We start from the raw sequence: 16,575 nt of genomic DNA on the forward strand, positions 1-16,575 counted from the left end.
TCGAGACTGGGATTTGTCACTCCGTATGACGGAGAGGTATCTCTGGGCCCACTCGGTAATGCATCATCATAATGAGCTCAATGTGACCAAGTGGTTGGTCACGGGATCATGCATTACGGTACGAGTAAAGTGACTTGTCGGTAACGAGATTGAACGAGGTATTGGGATACCGACGATCGAATCTCGGGCAAGTAACGTACCGATTGACAAAGGGAATTGTATACGGGATTACTTGAATCCTCGACATCGTGGTTCATCCGATGAGATCATCGAGGAACATGTGGAGCCAACATGGGTATCCAGATCCCGATGTTGGTTATTGACCGGAGAGTCGTCTCGGTCATGTCTGCGTGTCTCCCGAACCCGTAGGGTCTACACACTTAAGGTTCGGTGACGCTAGGGCTGTAGAGATATTAGTACGCGGTAACCCGAAAGTTGTTCGGAGTCCCGGATGAGATCCCGAACATCACGAGGAGTTCCGGAATGGTCCGAAGGTAAAGATTTGTATATAGGAAGTCCAGTTTCAGCCACCGGGAAAGTTTCGGGGGTCACCGGTATTGTACCGGGACCACCAGAAGGGTCCCGGGGGTCCACCGGCTGGGGCCAGCTATCCCGGAGGGCCACATGGGCTGAAGTGGGAAGGGAACCATCCCTTGGTGGGCTGGTGCGCCCCCCATGGGCCTCCCCCTGCGCCTAGGGTTGGAAACCCTGGGGGTGGGGGGCGCCCCACCTGACTTGGGGGGCAAGTCCCCCCCTTGGCCGCCGCCCCCCCCCCCCCCCCCTTGAGATTAGATCTCTAGGGGTCGGCGCCCCCCAGGGCCCCTATATAAAGAGGGGGGGAGGGAGGGCTGCGCAACCCAAGCCCCTGGCGCCTCCCTCTCCCCCCGTAACACCTCTCCCTCTCGCTGAGCTTGGTGAAGCCCTGCCGAGATCCCCGCTGCTTCCACCACCACGCCGTCGTGCTGCTGGTTCTCCATCAACCTCTCCTTTTCCCTTGCTGGATCAAGAAGGAGGAGACGTCTCTCCCAACCATACGTGTGTTGAACGCGGAGGTGCTGTCCGTTCGGCGCTAGGATCATCGGTGATTTGGATCACGACGAGTACGACTCCATCAACCGCGTTCTCTTGAACGCTTCCGCTCGCGGTCTACAAGGGTATGTAGATGCACTCATCTCTCTCGTTGCTAGATGACTTCATAGATTGATCTTGGTGATGCGTAGGAAATTTTAAATTTCTCCTACGATTCCCAACAGTACCATGGATCTACTTTCGTGTGCCACGATACGACCGATGAAAGCGCAAGATCGATGCTATTACCGCCATGATTGAGTAGCTAGTTGCTTAATCAGTCGGGGTTAGGCACCTCGGATCGTGTGGCTTAATTGACCGGTGCGTGCATGTGACAAGGGACACATGGCATGAATCAGAGCAGCTACTCCCTTCATTTTAAAATAGATGACCCAACATTGTACTAACTTTGTTTCTAAATATTTATTTTTTTAGTTATTTTAAATGGACTACCATATACGGATGTATATAGACATATTTTAAAACATATATTCATTCATTTTGTTCCGTATGTAGTCACTTGTTGAAATATCTAGAAAAACAAATATTTAGGAACGGAGGGAGTACTAAATTTAGTACAAAGTTGGATTATCTATTTTGAAATGAAGGAAGTATATAAGTATAATCTAACGCTAGACCTTTAGAAACGCTCGCGCCGATCAGGTTCAGGTTTTTAACTCTCAGCTAGATTGACTTCTTTTGTGCTAGCTGCATCATCGATCGGCTGGTCCATTGCACCTTGCGTGCAAAAGATCGAGGCTGGTACCTCGCATCAAGTCCAGGGACCACCGTTCGTCGTCGTGAAAACAGAAGTACAGACCACCGACTCGCCAAATACAAAAAGAGCCGAGACCACCGGGATTCCGGGAGTCGACGGACAAAGGTGATTAGGAACCAAGTTCAGCGAACGGCAGTCTTGATGATAAACAGCCGTCTACGTCTGCCCGGACAGGAAAGCAACCGATGGATGACGGCCGGCATCTCTCGAACCATGCACGCGTGTCCTTCAGAAGATGATCGAAAGCATTGAAGTTTACGTTGTAACCAGCATCCTGCCTCCGTGCGTTGCACTTGCGCTGAGTCTCTTCACCGATCGAGAGCGAGAGTAAAAGATTCGACCGCCAAACTAACGTGCGTGAGAGGTATGTGCCAGCTGATTAATTGACTCGTCTGGCCGGCCGGCCGGCACTAGCTAGCTCTTCCCTTAGTTTAATTAACGGCGGTCACCCGCTCGTTGCGGAGCACGAGAGATTCGATGGTCGATCGGTCCAGGCTCCATGGATGCTCACGCAGACACAGGAGTAGTGTGGTTTGTGTATGTTGGTTTCTTTGGATAATTACCAGGGACATGCTAATGCTTGGTCGACGATGCATACGCGCGAGTGTGCGTGGGCTAGGAGACCGGAGGCGGGGCAATGCGCCATGGTCCATGTGTGAAGGGAAGCAGGGTACATACCGGCATGTCCCCCGGAGGAAGGGGGGGACGTCTCCCGGCCGGTCGGCGATCTCTGGCACTCCATGGACCATGGTCTCGTGCATTCACAGGCATTGCGCTTGCATGCACACACGCGACGTATGCCGCAGCTCCGCCCAAGATGTGTGTGTAGCGGCCCGGTGATGACGCCGATGCCGAGCCAGCCTTCTCTCATCTGGCCTGGTCACGGCCCACGGGGTTTCTGCCCAAGAGAAAAATAAAAACAAAAACTGGAGAAGTGGGGTATCGATCCCCATACCTCTCGCATGCTAAGCGAGCGCTCTACCATCTGAGCTACATCCCCGTCGATGTTCAAATCGAATGCGTCTCTTTCTCATGCGAAACATTCGAGAACAAAGCAGAAACCCAAAGTGAGTATTTATTTTCTTGACGCAGAAAACAAACCGAGTATACACGAACAAATCACAAGATACAATCGGCTGGAACAAATCACAAGAAAACAAACTGAGTATAGACGAACAAACCAGCATCCTATACATCGCATGTCCGGTGCACAGTAATTAAGCTGCTGCCTCGCTTGGAACGAGCAGCCATTCACTCTAGGCTAAGTGCTGCACAGTAACCCAGTGCTTGTTGATATTTGGGATTTCAGGCTCCCGAAAAGTAATGATCTTCGGGTGGCTGTTGTAACTTAATGGTCTCAACACTAGGAAGGACTTCTTTTTTAGAAAAGTAGTTAGGATTACCTCCGGCCTCTGCATTAGAGTGATGCATGCAACCCCTTTATTAAACCAAGTGACCGAAAAGTTTGTGATGACTAAACACCTATTCTATTACTAGACTGCCATCCAAACCGGTTGTAGATATCCCGAGTTACCATCTCCCATCGGGCAGACCTAGTAAACAAAGGGTCCCTGGCTTCCACAGGAGTGAGTAACGACGACATATGGATCCAAGTAGTGGCCCTGTAGATAACATGCAAAAGATTTATACGAGTTTGTCTGTTAAAAACCATGCCATTTCTGCAGTTCCATATAGCCCAAAGTAATGCACATACTCATATCCGAATATGCCTCGCAATATTTGTCTACTGCATTTAGCCACATCCCAAATAACGTGTGAATTCTATTTTGAGGGGTTATATTAAAGGCTATATGAACTGAGCGCCATAAAAGTTTGGCCAGAGGACAATTGAGAAAGAGGTGTTTGATTGTTTCATCTTGATCACAAAAGCTACATCTTTGACTACTCTCCCAATTACATTTTGTCAGAACCACCTCCTTGTGAACAAACCACATGAAGACTTTGATTCTTAATGGGACCTTGATCTTCCAAATATGTAGTGATTTCGGAATGGGACAAGAATCAATTAGGTTCAAATACATAGATTTCACCGAAAAATGTCATTCCTAGTTAATTTCCAGTGAATACTATCAGACTCATCAGAAAGGTTCACATTCATCAACCTTCTGACAAGGTGTAGTCATGCTTCCCATGCTCACCTACCAAAGATCTCCCGAATTGAATATTCAGAGGGTTGGAGTGTAACACTGTAGCAACATAAGCCTTCTTACGATGTACAATGTTATAAAGATATGGATACTGTGTGGCCAAAGGCGTCTCCCCTAACCAAGAATCCTCCCAGAATCTCGTCGAATTACCGTTTCCAATGGTGAATTTAGTTCTATGGAAGAAAGCTGCTTTCGTTCTCATCAAGCCCTTCCAAAATGGAGAATCATTGAGTCTGACGGTAACCTGTGCCAATGTCCTAGATTGTAAGTACTTATCATGTGAAATTTGTAACCACATGCCTTCGGTCTCCACAGAAAGCATGTACAACCATTTACTGAGCAGACATCTTTTCTTTAGTTCTAAATTCTCAATCCCAAGATCACCCTAGTCCGTCGGCCTGCAAATGATGTCCCATTTAGTAAGCATGTACTTCTTCTTTATTTCATCACTCTGCCAAAAGAATTGTGATCGATAGAAGTCTAGTCTTTTCCGTACCCTGACAGGTACCTCAAAGAAGGACAAGAGGAACATCGGCATACTCGTGAGCACTGAGTTTATTAGTATTAGCCGACCTTCGTATGATATAAGCTTGCCCTTCCAGCAGCTTAGTTTCTTTTCAAATCGATTTTCGGTACACTTCCACTCCTTGTTAGAAAGCTTGCGATGATGAATTGGTATGCCCAGATAACTAAACGGTAGGGTACCCAGTTTACATCCGAACAATTGTTTATAGGCATCTTGTTCATCGTTGGCTCTCCCAAAACAGAACAATTTGCTTTTGTTAAAATTAATCTTCAGTCGCAACAACTGTTCGAATAGGCATAACACAAGCTTCATATTTCTGGCCTTTGCCAAATCATGTTCCATGAGAATGATGGTATCATCAGCGTATTGTAGTATGGACACCCCACTATCACCTAGATGTGGTACTAGTCCTCCCATCTGGCCTTCCTCTTTAGCTCTTCCTATCATAATTGCTAACATATCCGCTACTATGTTGAACAACATAGGAGACATCAGTTCCCCTTGTCTTGGACCCTTGTGCGTCTAGAAGTAGTGCCTATGTCATCATTCACTTTCACGACATTGCCGTTTTGTACAAATGAATCGACCTGCTTCCTCCAGGAATCGTTGGATCCGACACAATGAAGGACTTGCACAAGAAGAACATTCTGGACATGGAAACTTGCCCAATATGCTTTCACGCGGTGGAGGACCGTGAACATCACTTTTTCTCGCATCTGGCAGCTCACAGGATTTGGCGGGCAATCAATATGCATCCTCTTTTCATCTCGATTTGAGATCTCTTGCGCACAACACTACCAGCCACACGCTGCCTAGCTCGAGTAGCTCCTTCATGTTCCCTCTAATTCTCTGGAAGATTTGGAATGCAAGGAACAAGAAAGTCTTCCAAAGCCTTGAGATCAATGCAAGTAGTTCTATTAAAACTATTTTAGATGATTTGATTGTTTGGATCCATGGGCTTATGTCCAAAACTCTCAAGGGCCACGCCGGTCTGTGGCTTGAGTTCCCCTCCTCTCGAAACTTGTGAACTCTGCAACACTTGATAACTTTTGAAATATATTCAGGCGGGGAGCTTTCCCCCTGACCATTTCAAAAAAAAAAGTTCAGACATCTGCTTATACTCGCCAATTTTGCCATTTTTGCTGGTCGTTTCGTGTCTTATTTGCCCATTGCATTGTCTATTCTATTTTCTTGAGAAATGTTAGTTATATGATGCCCCTAAGGGTGTCTTTTTTTTAAAAACACTGTGAGTCAGTACACTCTCAAGTAATTCAGTTTTCTCTCTTTCACTGATATTAATTTAACCCCGCTTAACCGGTTAAGGTGTACTAGACCCTTGTATTTTGGGTTAAATTCGATCGTATATTTGATTTGCAAAATATCGGTATGTCATAAAAATTATCTTACTGATTTGTATTCGCATGAAGTTTACAGCGATACCACAATTTCTACATACAATTTATATTTTACTACGCAAATGTATTGTCAACTTTGGATCAAATTGTGAGGGGGCCTAATAAACCCCGACGGAGGAAGTAATATATGAGTACAATTTGTAAGATGTCAACTTGTTACTTGTCATAAATGAAGTCAGCTTGTAAGATCTCAACTTCTCATAAATGAAGTCAACTTGTGATGGATGAAGTCAATTCGTAAGATCTCAACGCAGATCTCAGCTTCCAACTTGGTGCACTTTTTAGCTAGGTAGCCGGATCAGTACTCCACCTATATATTCGTACAAGATAGTACAAGTTTTTTTTTCGAGATTGACGGGGGGGGCCAAAAACCCCACCGCTTGTTATATTCCAACTCGAAGGTGACTTGGCAGTCAGTACAGATACAAGTAAGTGCACAAAGGCACAAAAGAAAATTACAGGGGAGGGCATCAAGAGAAAGCCCAAAACTAGAAGCAAGAAAACAAAATGGAGGGGAAGGCTGGCAATAGAACCAAACCGAAACCCCTGGAGGCCGACATCTCGGGTAGCGAGCTCCGCTGAGCAACTTGTTCCACCACTGACAAAGAACCACAACAAGGCCTAGGGAGGAAAATACGGGCACCAGAACAACAGCTCGCAATGGAACATCACTGGCATGAACGAAGGGCGTCGGATAGCCGAGTTCGTGCGGCGACACCGGTGTGCGCCGGCGAAGCCAAAAGACAACAGACCACCGAGACCGAAGGGCGCGGCACCGGTGTACCGCCGCCGAGGTCGAAGGGCAGCGTGTTGCCGAGGCCACCCCAGAATGTCCACGCAAACGTCGTCCGGGCCACCATGAAGCATAGCCCTGACAGAAATGAGACACCGAAGTAGAAGCATATCGAGAAGCATCACTGGCGCGAACGAAGAGCGTCGGATAGCCGAGTTCGAGCGGCGGCACCGGTAAGACATCACATTTCATCTGCGTGCACAGGTCCTCTTGCTAATGTGCAGATCGATCTTCCTCACAAACTATAGTTAGCCTTGCGTGCACAGGTTACGCCTGTCGACCCTTGCCCCCCCCCCCCCCCCCGCGTCGCCTCCCTGGCGGCTCGGGGGCAACCCTAGCCGCGCCACACCTTCCCCCGCCGCCACCCCTCCCCCGCCGCGCCGCCGCCAGAGGCCCAGCCGGGGAAGCGCGTGCTGGTACCTGTGAAGGCGGCGGTGAGGCTTTTCCCTCGGCTCGGTGGCCTCCTGCCGCTGGCCAGTCCCCCCGCGCAATTCGGCCACTGCCGGCGGCTGCTGCTCGCGCCGGCGCGGATCCGGCCGCCCCACTCCTCCCCTCCCTCCCCTCCGGTCAGCTGGCTGCTGCCCGTGCTCGGCACCGGCGATGCTCTCCGTCCCCTCCTGCTCTCCGCCAGATCTGGCCGAGCCAGAGGCAGGGGCCTCCTCGGCTGCTTCGGCCCCTCCCACCTCTCCTGTGGTGGCGTCGCAGCGGCGGCTGTCTTCTCCGAGCTTCGGTCATGGCTACGGGTCTACGGCCTTATTTGGTTTCCGGTGGTTCTCCCCAGCGGTGGCTACTCCTGCAGCGCGCCGGCCTGGCGGCAAGGCGGGCGTTTGAGACCCACGGTGGGCCTTCTGCCGGGGCGGCTCTGGCCACGGCAGCCTTGGACCGCGTTCTCCGGTGCCCTCGGCTCGCCGGTGTCCTTTGCCGGTGCCTCTCCGGTCCCCGGCGCTTGAGAGGTTGCGTTCTCCAGCCTCTTCAGTTTGTCGGTGTCCTGACGGTCGCGGCTACGACGGTCCGGATCTGCGTCTCTCCAGTTTTGGACTCGTCGTCATCGCTGGCATCGTCGCCTTGCCCCCGTGTTGGCCTCCTACGCTTCGCCGCCTCCCCAACCCTAACCCCGGTCACCTACTGCCTTGTCCCTATGCCATGTCCAAGGCTCGCGTGTCCGGCGACGCAGGTGCCTTCGTGCTGCACCAGGTGTGGCTCCTCTTCTTGTGGTGTCAGTTTCGGCCAACGTTTGGTTTCCACGCCTCCTTGTCATGATCCGGCGGCTATGGGATTGCTCGGATTTGGGCCGGGGCGAAATCCCCGCTTGGCTTGCCGATTCTGGCAGCGGCGACGCTTGCGAGTGCCGTTCCCTCCTTGGAGGCGCTGGTATGGCCCTTTTCTGTGCCCCTCTTCGAGCTTTAGGGGAAACCCTAGATCCGATTCCTCGGATCGGACGACGGCGGCGCCACGGCGTTGTCCTCCTTCTTGAAGGCATCGTCTTGTTGGCTCATGATGTCCCCGGTGTTTGTTTTTGGAGATGTTGGACTTCATGTTGGTTCGGGCTGCCGCTCAAGGCGTGGTTTTTCAGGGCGCTATGTACGACTTCCACGGTGCTTCTCCCATGTCTTCTGGCTCCGACTAGGCCGGGTCCTGCTACCCACTTCCCGATCTCCCGGCGCTATTGGTGGGGGTACGTTGATCCGATCGAGTCTGGAGCAGTGGATGCGGGGCGGACGCTCTCGTGAGGTCGCGACGCTGTCTGAGTTCATGTGTCCCGTCTCCTCGCCTTCTATGGCTTGAGGCCGGATTAGAGGGGTTTAGCTGTGTTTTTCTTGTTTGGGCCGAGCATCCCATGTCTTCTTTGCTCCGGGCACCATGGTCACGCCCTCTTGCGTCCGTGTCATGTGTTGTACCCTCTCTTGTACTTCTTCTCTTTCTTCTATCAATGAAATAATACGCAAGCTTTGTGTATTCACGAAAAAAGCCTTGCGTGCACAACACAGTCCACAGCACAACAATGGCTCCACTTTCAGCCGCTCTCGCTCTCAAGGCAGCCGCCGTCGCTGCCATTCTCGCCATGCTGGTTGCGCCTTCTTTGGGGCGCTGCGGTCACCCTCAGGCGCCGGCAACGCCACCGCCGCCAACAGCCACACCATCACCTCCGGCGCTGGCGTCAGCGCCGGGACCTGGGCCTGGGCCAACGATCTCATGCAACGACTGTTTTTCGCAGTGCTACTCGCCATGTGAAGCCTCAATTGCCTCGAACTGCAGCAGCTACTGCGACGGCATTGAGTATACCTGCAACCCCTGCAAGATCGACGTGATCGAGGGCTGCAAGAAAGCAAACAACTGCACCGGCAGCTGCGACGAGTGCAACTTCGACCCTAGCGCTTCATGCGTCAGCCCCTGCACCCCCCGATACTGTGAACTCTGCCGGTACGGGTTGGGGTAGCAGTGCCGGGAAACCTGCCAGAAGGAGTGCTCTGCGCCCAAATGTGTACCCTAGAGCCCTCAGAACTAGGTGGTATCATGTGTTGTACAGTGCCCACCGTGTCTGCCGGTGCATTCGTCTTCATCTATGTATGTATGCAGTGTGTACTAGATGATGTGACACCAAAGTTTTATTATCTAAAAATAATATTTCCTTGGTCTGGAATTATTTGTCGCGAAATGGTTGTACTAGACGTGTTTTTACTTCTAGATAGTACATCAATTTCTATCTATTTTTGCGACAAGTAAATCGGGGTGGAGGGAGTATATAGCTATGGGGATGTTGGCCGGGGGATAACCTCCTTTTCGAAGAAAAAAAAGCTATGGGGATGTTGGTGGTGGTGGTGCGACCGGATTGGGGTCGACGGTGGTGTGTCTTGGGGTATGGAAACAGCACTGCTTGGTTGTGGAGCTGCCATCTTTGCCCCCGTTGTCTGCACAAAACCGTACAGGTTGACCCCGTTTTTGGCCCGGTTTCCCTCATAAACGAGGTCAACTTGCTTAGGTTTTTGATCTGGTTTTCTTATAAAACTGGATCAATCTCTTGCACTATGGCCATTTGAGTGGTAATATATTCAGGTGAGTAAACTCTCTCCCTCCCTCCCTCCCTCCCTCCCAGGTGAGTAAACTCTCTCTCTCTCTCTCTCTCTCTCGAGAGAGAGAGAGAGAGAGAGAGAGAGAGAGAGAGAGAGAGAGAAGAGCAAGGCACTAGCTCGTTTGCCCGCCCTTGGCTTGTTAGCCCGATATGATAACCAAGCTTCAATTCTGAGATTGGCGAAGAGGGTGAGCGGCGTTATCGCTGGCAATGAACTACACGCCGTGCCGTGAGAGGAGTCTAGATCAACCTCTCCACCTTCTGTAGTTCTTTTCTAATAAATTCTTTGTTCATTTTCATGCATGATTTTAGTTCAATTTTGGTGAGGTTCACCAATCTGGACAATGATATTTGTTTGATCTGGAGAAGTCCATGTCCAGAACATACAAAAGCACCATTACAACGACGTTCTCCAACGCACAGTTTGGTTGTACTTTTGTTGTTTTGGAATATTTCTGAAATTTCATTTTGGTTCTACAAATTCAGTCCAAGTTCATCGGTGAAAGGTCTTAGGTTGTATGAAAAAATCAGTAAAATGTCTCTGGACTCTTTATGATGGTTCCGTAATGCCACTAAACATGCATTATTTTTACATTAAGTTTATGCAAATTTATGCACATCATGTGTAAAGGAGGTTTTGGGCAGTAGTGCAGTTAACTCTAAAGACAGGAGCATGGTTCAAAAACTCAACGAATTATCCAATATTTTGGTAACTTCCGCGTGTACCAAAATATTTGTAACTCAAAATTTCATGTCATACTCACTAATTTCAAACAAAATTCGAATTCGGTCAAAACCCATTAAAATTGAGTACATTTTGATGGATCGAATTCTGAAATAATTTTCCGACGCTTCTCTGAAGATTGAATTTGTTCTTTTGCCTAAACATTAAACCTTGGACGGGTGAGAGAAAATCGATCAGGAAGTCCCATACTTGTCGACGTGACGACAACATGTACAAAAATTATTCAGTGAGCTAAAACTAACTAGCCACACACGCCGGCCGGTGCAGATCCATGACACCCAAACTCAACTAGCAATGGCAAGTACTGCAGTCGGTTACACGAGTAGTATCTTGAGCCGCTTGGCCGACCTGACAAAGTCCCTGCAAGACATCGATTCGGCACCTCACTGTTAGTGGAGACGCCAACGGTTGGATGCAATGAGAGGGGAATGCGCGTAGAAGAAATTAAGAAACCACAACTTACTCCCACGGCACGTCCCCGACGAGTACCCAGTCCCCGTCGACGTCCTCGTAGGTGACGGCGTATGGATCACCATGGTGAGAAGTGGAGGGGAACATGAGGCGGAGCGTGTGGTGGAGCTGGTGGTAGGAGGCGTGGCGGGACAGGTCCACCTTCCTCCCGATGGGCACCCCTTCCATCTTCACCTTCACATGGCTGTTGCTGCGCGGGCGGTGCGCGCTCTTCACCGGCGGCCACCCCACTAGCCTCTTCCTCCTGCACGAGTTGCACTCGGCCAGGTCAGTTTCACGAAAGAGAAGGGCGCGCACCTACCGACCTACGTGCATTGCATTGAACACCATCGACGAAACACTCACTTGTTGCCCATCGATATCTCGCAGTCGCGAGCGTCGCCAGTGTCGTCTTCGCCGTTGCCGTGGTCACCGTCGTCGTCGTCGTCGCGCAGGAAGAGTGGCAGCGTGGGTTTCTTGACCCCAAACGCCTCCGCCGATCTCCTCTTCCCGCACGAGCCCGCGTCGTTGGGCGGCGCAAGCCCCAGCTCCAGCTCCATGGCGCCGGTGGCTAGCGCTAGCTCTCCTTCCCTTCGACAACTGTTTTCCCTGTACGTACGTGATCACAGCTGAAAGCTTGTGCTACAGCTAGCTACTCCGACCGGCAACGCAGTGAGGTCGATGCGTGCCGTATATATACGCGCGCGGGGCACCGCAGTCGATGGTTACGTTCGGTGCATATGCATGGTGACAGACTGACAGTGGAGGTCGATCTGGAGGGAGTGAACTCGTCGTGTGCTCGTGGCGGCCGGGGGAGTGGGAGACATGGTGTTGGGGCTCAAGGGGGCCAAGCAGCGGGCGGGCAAACGTACTGTCGAATGCATGGTCAAGCTAGACACGTTCAGGATTGAATAGGTACCGCGGCGTCAATGGTGTCACGAGACGTAAGAGCCAGATCGAGGGGGCATGTGCATACGCGTGGGTGCTTCTCCATCAGCCGTTTATTTAACCCTTGATGGGCTCCTCGTCGTCCGCACCGCACCGGGCGCTCAGCACATGGACATGCCGCAGCGCATGCCCCCCAAGTCAAGGGAGACAAACCAGCCACACTGCTCCAACTCCATGCTTCGCCCACTCCAGTCACAGTTGCATGTGACAGTGTGCCTGATCCACACCTTCGATGCGCATGCATGGAGCATGGACACAGTGCTTCCCAACGCCGCTCCCTGCCGGCTCTGTCCCAACACCGATGTTTATAAGTTTGTAAACGTCCTACGTATACATGCGTGTGCAGTTTGTCAAAAGTAATTCGGGCGTGCACTACGTCAGTTTCCACTAGCTAAGAAAAAAGGTGAAATGTGTCTGATATGAATGTTTTGTCCAAGTACTAGCATGGATCAATTTCCGTGCAGCACGATACGACCGATGAAAGCGCAAGGTCGGTGCTATTACCGCCATGCATGATTGAGTAGCTAGTACCTCAGATTGCGTGGCTTAATTGACCGGTGCGTGCATGTGATAAGGGACACATGGCATGATGCACAGCAGCCATATCTAATCTAGGACTAACGCTAGACGTTTAAAAACACCCGCGCAGATCAGGTTCAGGTTTTTAACTCTCAGCTAGATTGACTTGTTTGTGCTAGCCGCATCATCCATCCATTGCACCTTGCACCTTGCGTGCAAAATATGGAGGCTGGTTCGTGGATCAAGCCAGACCACTGTTCATTTGTAAAAACAGAAGTGCAGACCACCAACTCGCCAAATACAAAAAGAGCGCGCGGGGACCACCCGGAATCGACGGGCAAAGGTAATTAGGAACCAAGTTCAGCAAACTCCAGTCTTAATGAAACACAGCCGTCTAGCTATGTCTGCTCGGACAAGAAGGCATTGAAAGTTTACGTTGTAACCAGCCTCCTGCGTCCGTGCGTTGCACTTGCGCTGATCGAGAGCGAGAGTAAAGATTCGACCGCCAAACTAACGTGCGTCACAAGCATGCAGTTAATTAATTGACTCGTCTAGCCGGCCGGCCGGCACTAGCTAGCTCTTCCCTTAGTTTAATTTAATTAACGGCGGTCACCCGCTCGATGTGGAGCACCAGAGATTCGATGGTCGATCGGTCCAGGCTCCATGGATGCTCACACAGGAGTAGTATGTGGTTTGTGTATGTCGGTTTGTCTGGATAATACACCCGCAAAAAAAAGGTTTGTCTGGAAATAACGATGCACATGCTAATGCTTGGTCCCCCGCAAAAAAAATATGCTAATGCTTGGTCGACGATGCATACGCGCGCGTCTGCATGGGCAATGCACCATGGTCCATGTATGAAGGGAAGCAGGGTACATACCGGCATGTCCCCCGGCGATCACTGGCACTCCATGGACCATGGCATCATGCTCTCGTGCACTCACAGGCATTGCACATGCACACACACGATATATGCCGCCGCTCCGCCAAAGACAAAAATTAAAATTAGTAACCGGAGAAGTGGTCGACGCACATGACGATGGCTGGCCGGAGCTGCTTCACGACGCAGGAGAGAAGGCAGAGAGAAGCGACGCAGGCGGTGACGCCGCTTTAGCAAGACACGAGAGAGTAGACTGAGAATAAGCGACGCAGGTGGTGACGCCGCTTTAGCAAGACACGAGAGAGTAGACTGAGAATAAGGGGTGTCATTAACACATATCACAATATACGTTTCACGAGAAAGAGGTTAGATCTACTCATCTACAATCGTCAAAACAGAAAATGTGCAACACGAAAGTCGCGCGAAATTGCAAGATGAAGCTACTGGCCAAGGAAATTTCAAACAGTCGGCAGTGCGAGATGAATTTGACGCAGTTCATCAAAAATAGCTCTCAACATGAACACGAGATTGAACATTTACGGTCGACGAAACTACGAACTGATCACAAAAATGGAACCATAACATCGATGCTCATCTTTTTTATGTAGAGCTTATCACAAATTGATGCACCGTTGTGTGAATTAGAAGGGATCTAAGAAAGGAGATTAGAGAAGGATCTTACTCGACGTGTGTCGTGGTTTTGTCACGGCAGATGTCCTAGAGAAAGGACTTAGTCGTGGAGCCATCGCTACGGGTTAACTTAAAGGGGTTAAAGCGGACAAAGGGCGCAAGAGAGTTTATACTGGTTCGGCCCCTTACAGTGAAGGTAAAAGCCTACGATCCAGTTGTTGTGGGATTGCTTGGGTTTCGATGACCAGGGAGCGAATACGCTTTGCCTGAGTCTCGAGTTGTTGTCTGTCCTTCTTGCGCCGCCGGGTCGTCCCCTTATATACATGGGTTGACGTCTGTCGGTTTACAGAATCCCGAGGCCGGCTCATAGACGTGTCCGGCTCGGTCTCTGCTCTTTCTATCTTACAACACAAGTTTACATACTAATGCCGGTTTATGTCTACAGGCCTTAAACCGGCTCTGGGCCCTGGGCCTTCATAAAGCGTCACCGTTTGTCTTCATGGGCTTCAGATATAATGAACTACTTATGGGGTTAACCCGGCCTCTCCTGGCCGGTTTACGCCCAGGGGTAATATCCCCAACATTAGGCCCCAGATTGATTTGAACTGGTTCATGTCAATCCTCAATACTTAAGAAAATTTCTTCTTCAACATCTTCACATAATCTTGTAAACCGCCGTGACGTCACCTTTCAGGACCATGGTAAATCGCCATGACGTCATCTGTTATTTAAAACTGTGTATAACCCATCTTCATTAATGGGCCTCCGGGGATCGAGGAAACAGAGCTGTCACACACCCCATTTTTCGGGCTCCTCGATTCTCGCGCCTGCCTTTTATCCATTCATCTTATAAATAAGGCCGAAGGGTCCCTTTCACTTTCCCCCTCGTGCCTCTTCGCGTCATCTTCTTCCTCGCGCCGACCAACCCTCAAGCTCTGCCGCCGCCATCATTCTTCACCTCTGCCTCAACGACGGCCGCTGCATCAACCTGACCACACCAGAGAAACGCGACGATCTTCCGCTGCATCTTCAGCTCCAGTGAGTTCCTCTTCTCCTCACTACAGATCCGCCATTAGGGTTCGGTGTTCTTCGTAGTTCTTCGAAGCTCTTGGAGCTGTCCTTTCCTATTCTTTTCATTAGCTCAAACGACTAGCTGGATCCGATATTTCTTACGCTGTTGTAGCCATAATCCCCTTTTTATTATATCTGCTCCTTTACACAAAACTCATCTAAACATTGTTGAACTGTTCAAGCACTTGAAATTAGGTCGGAATTTATTTTGATTTCCAACGGACGGCAGATCTGAATTTACCATGCCAAGCTGTGAAACTTGTTTTTCCTTCACTTACGCGTCTTAAAACTTGTATCTTCAATACCAGATTAGGTGGTTTAACTCCATAGAAAAAGTGATGATCCAGTAGATACCATTAGTCCCCTGTTCAACCGCCAATACATTTGTCTTTGTACCTTCCCCATGGTCAGACTCCGGTTTACCAATAACAAACACCGGTTTAACATTATGCATGCACCTTTGCACCACTATATAGTTGTCCATTGTGAGTCTTAAACCGGTAATCATTATGTTTCAGCTTGTCATTGAAATGGCCAAACAAGTCTATGAGTGCAACTGGGCTCCTTCTCGGGTTACCGAGGAGCAATTAAACAACTGTGTTTTAACGGGCACTTTAGCCATGAAAGATGTCATCCACTTGAGGGTCCCTGGCCCAGAAAATCCTCCTACACCCAAAGACGGAGAGGTAGTCGTGTTTGCTAATCACCTGGGTCGAGGTTTTAGCCCTCCCGGTTCAAAAAATCTCCGAGATGTACTGGCCAGTTTTCAGCTGCACCCTCAAGACATCAGTCCAAATTCTGTGACTAACATCTGCCACTTTCAAGTCTTCTGTGAGGCTTATCTACAAGAGGAACCTACAGTCGAACTGTTTAGGGATTTCTTTCACTTAAACCGTCGCACAGAGTTCACGGATGGACCCAATACGGAATTGGGTGGGATGGCGGTTCAGAAAAGGAAAGAAGTTACTTTCCCTCATCCCAAGCTCCACAGTCACCCCAAAGAGTGGAACCAGACTTGGTTTTACTGCAAAGATACATCTCCAACCGATAAGAATCCCTTGCCGGGTTACCTCCCTCACCGTCTTAGTAATACACATCCTTTTCCTCAGAGGTTGACTGCAAAAGAAAGGGCCAACTATGCCCCTCAACTATCAAAGCTTGGAGCCTTCATGGTGAATGGTTTGACAGGAGTTGATCTTGCTCGTTGTTGGATAAGCTGGAGTATTCTGCACTTCAGTCGGCGCTCCGGTTTGATGTGTGAGTACACAAGGAGTTTGAAGGATGCTCAACGACACATTGGCATTCAGCTTACAGATGCGGAAGTTACTGAGGTTGTAAAGAAGATGCTGAACGAACCGGAAGCTGTCTGTGGCCAGACCGGATTACTCCCTTTCTGCACCTTCAACAAACCGCCAGCTGTAAGAATCATATAATCTTTTTATCTGAAGTTGCTTCTGTCCAAATATTCTTTGAAATTGTGATTATTTTTGACAGGGTGATGATCCGTTCTGGAA

General features: G+C 49.9%; 1 protein-coding gene and 1 non-coding gene across 2 annotated transcripts; both read right to left on the reverse strand.

The window, feature by feature from the left end:
* Positions 1-2,773: 2,773 nt before the first annotated feature.
* Positions 2,774-2,846, reverse strand: TRNAA-AGC (transfer RNA alanine (anticodon AGC)). The gene has a single exon. It is a non-coding gene; the product is annotated as a tRNA-Ala (tRNA).
* A 7,732-nt stretch (positions 2,847-10,578) lies between these two features.
* LOC109753434 (auxin-responsive protein IAA20) lies at positions 10,579-11,663 on the reverse strand. Its single transcript, XM_020312332.3, has 3 exons — positions 11,380-11,663; positions 11,027-11,278; positions 10,579-10,923 (listed from the first exon to the last, which is right to left on the reverse strand). Exons 1-3 carry the CDS (start codon positions 11,571-11,573, stop codon positions 10,878-10,880), a joined length of 492 nt encoding a protein of 163 aa, XP_020167921.1. The 5' UTR covers positions 11,574-11,663; the 3' UTR covers positions 10,579-10,877.
* Positions 11,664-16,575: the final 4,912 nt, after the last annotated feature.

Source organism: Aegilops tauschii, chromosome 7 (assembly GCF_002575655.3).
Source record: "Aegilops tauschii subsp. strangulata cultivar AL8/78 chromosome 7, Aet v6.0, whole genome shotgun sequence".
NCBI classification, from domain to species: Eukaryota; Viridiplantae; Streptophyta; class Magnoliopsida; order Poales; family Poaceae; genus Aegilops; species Aegilops tauschii.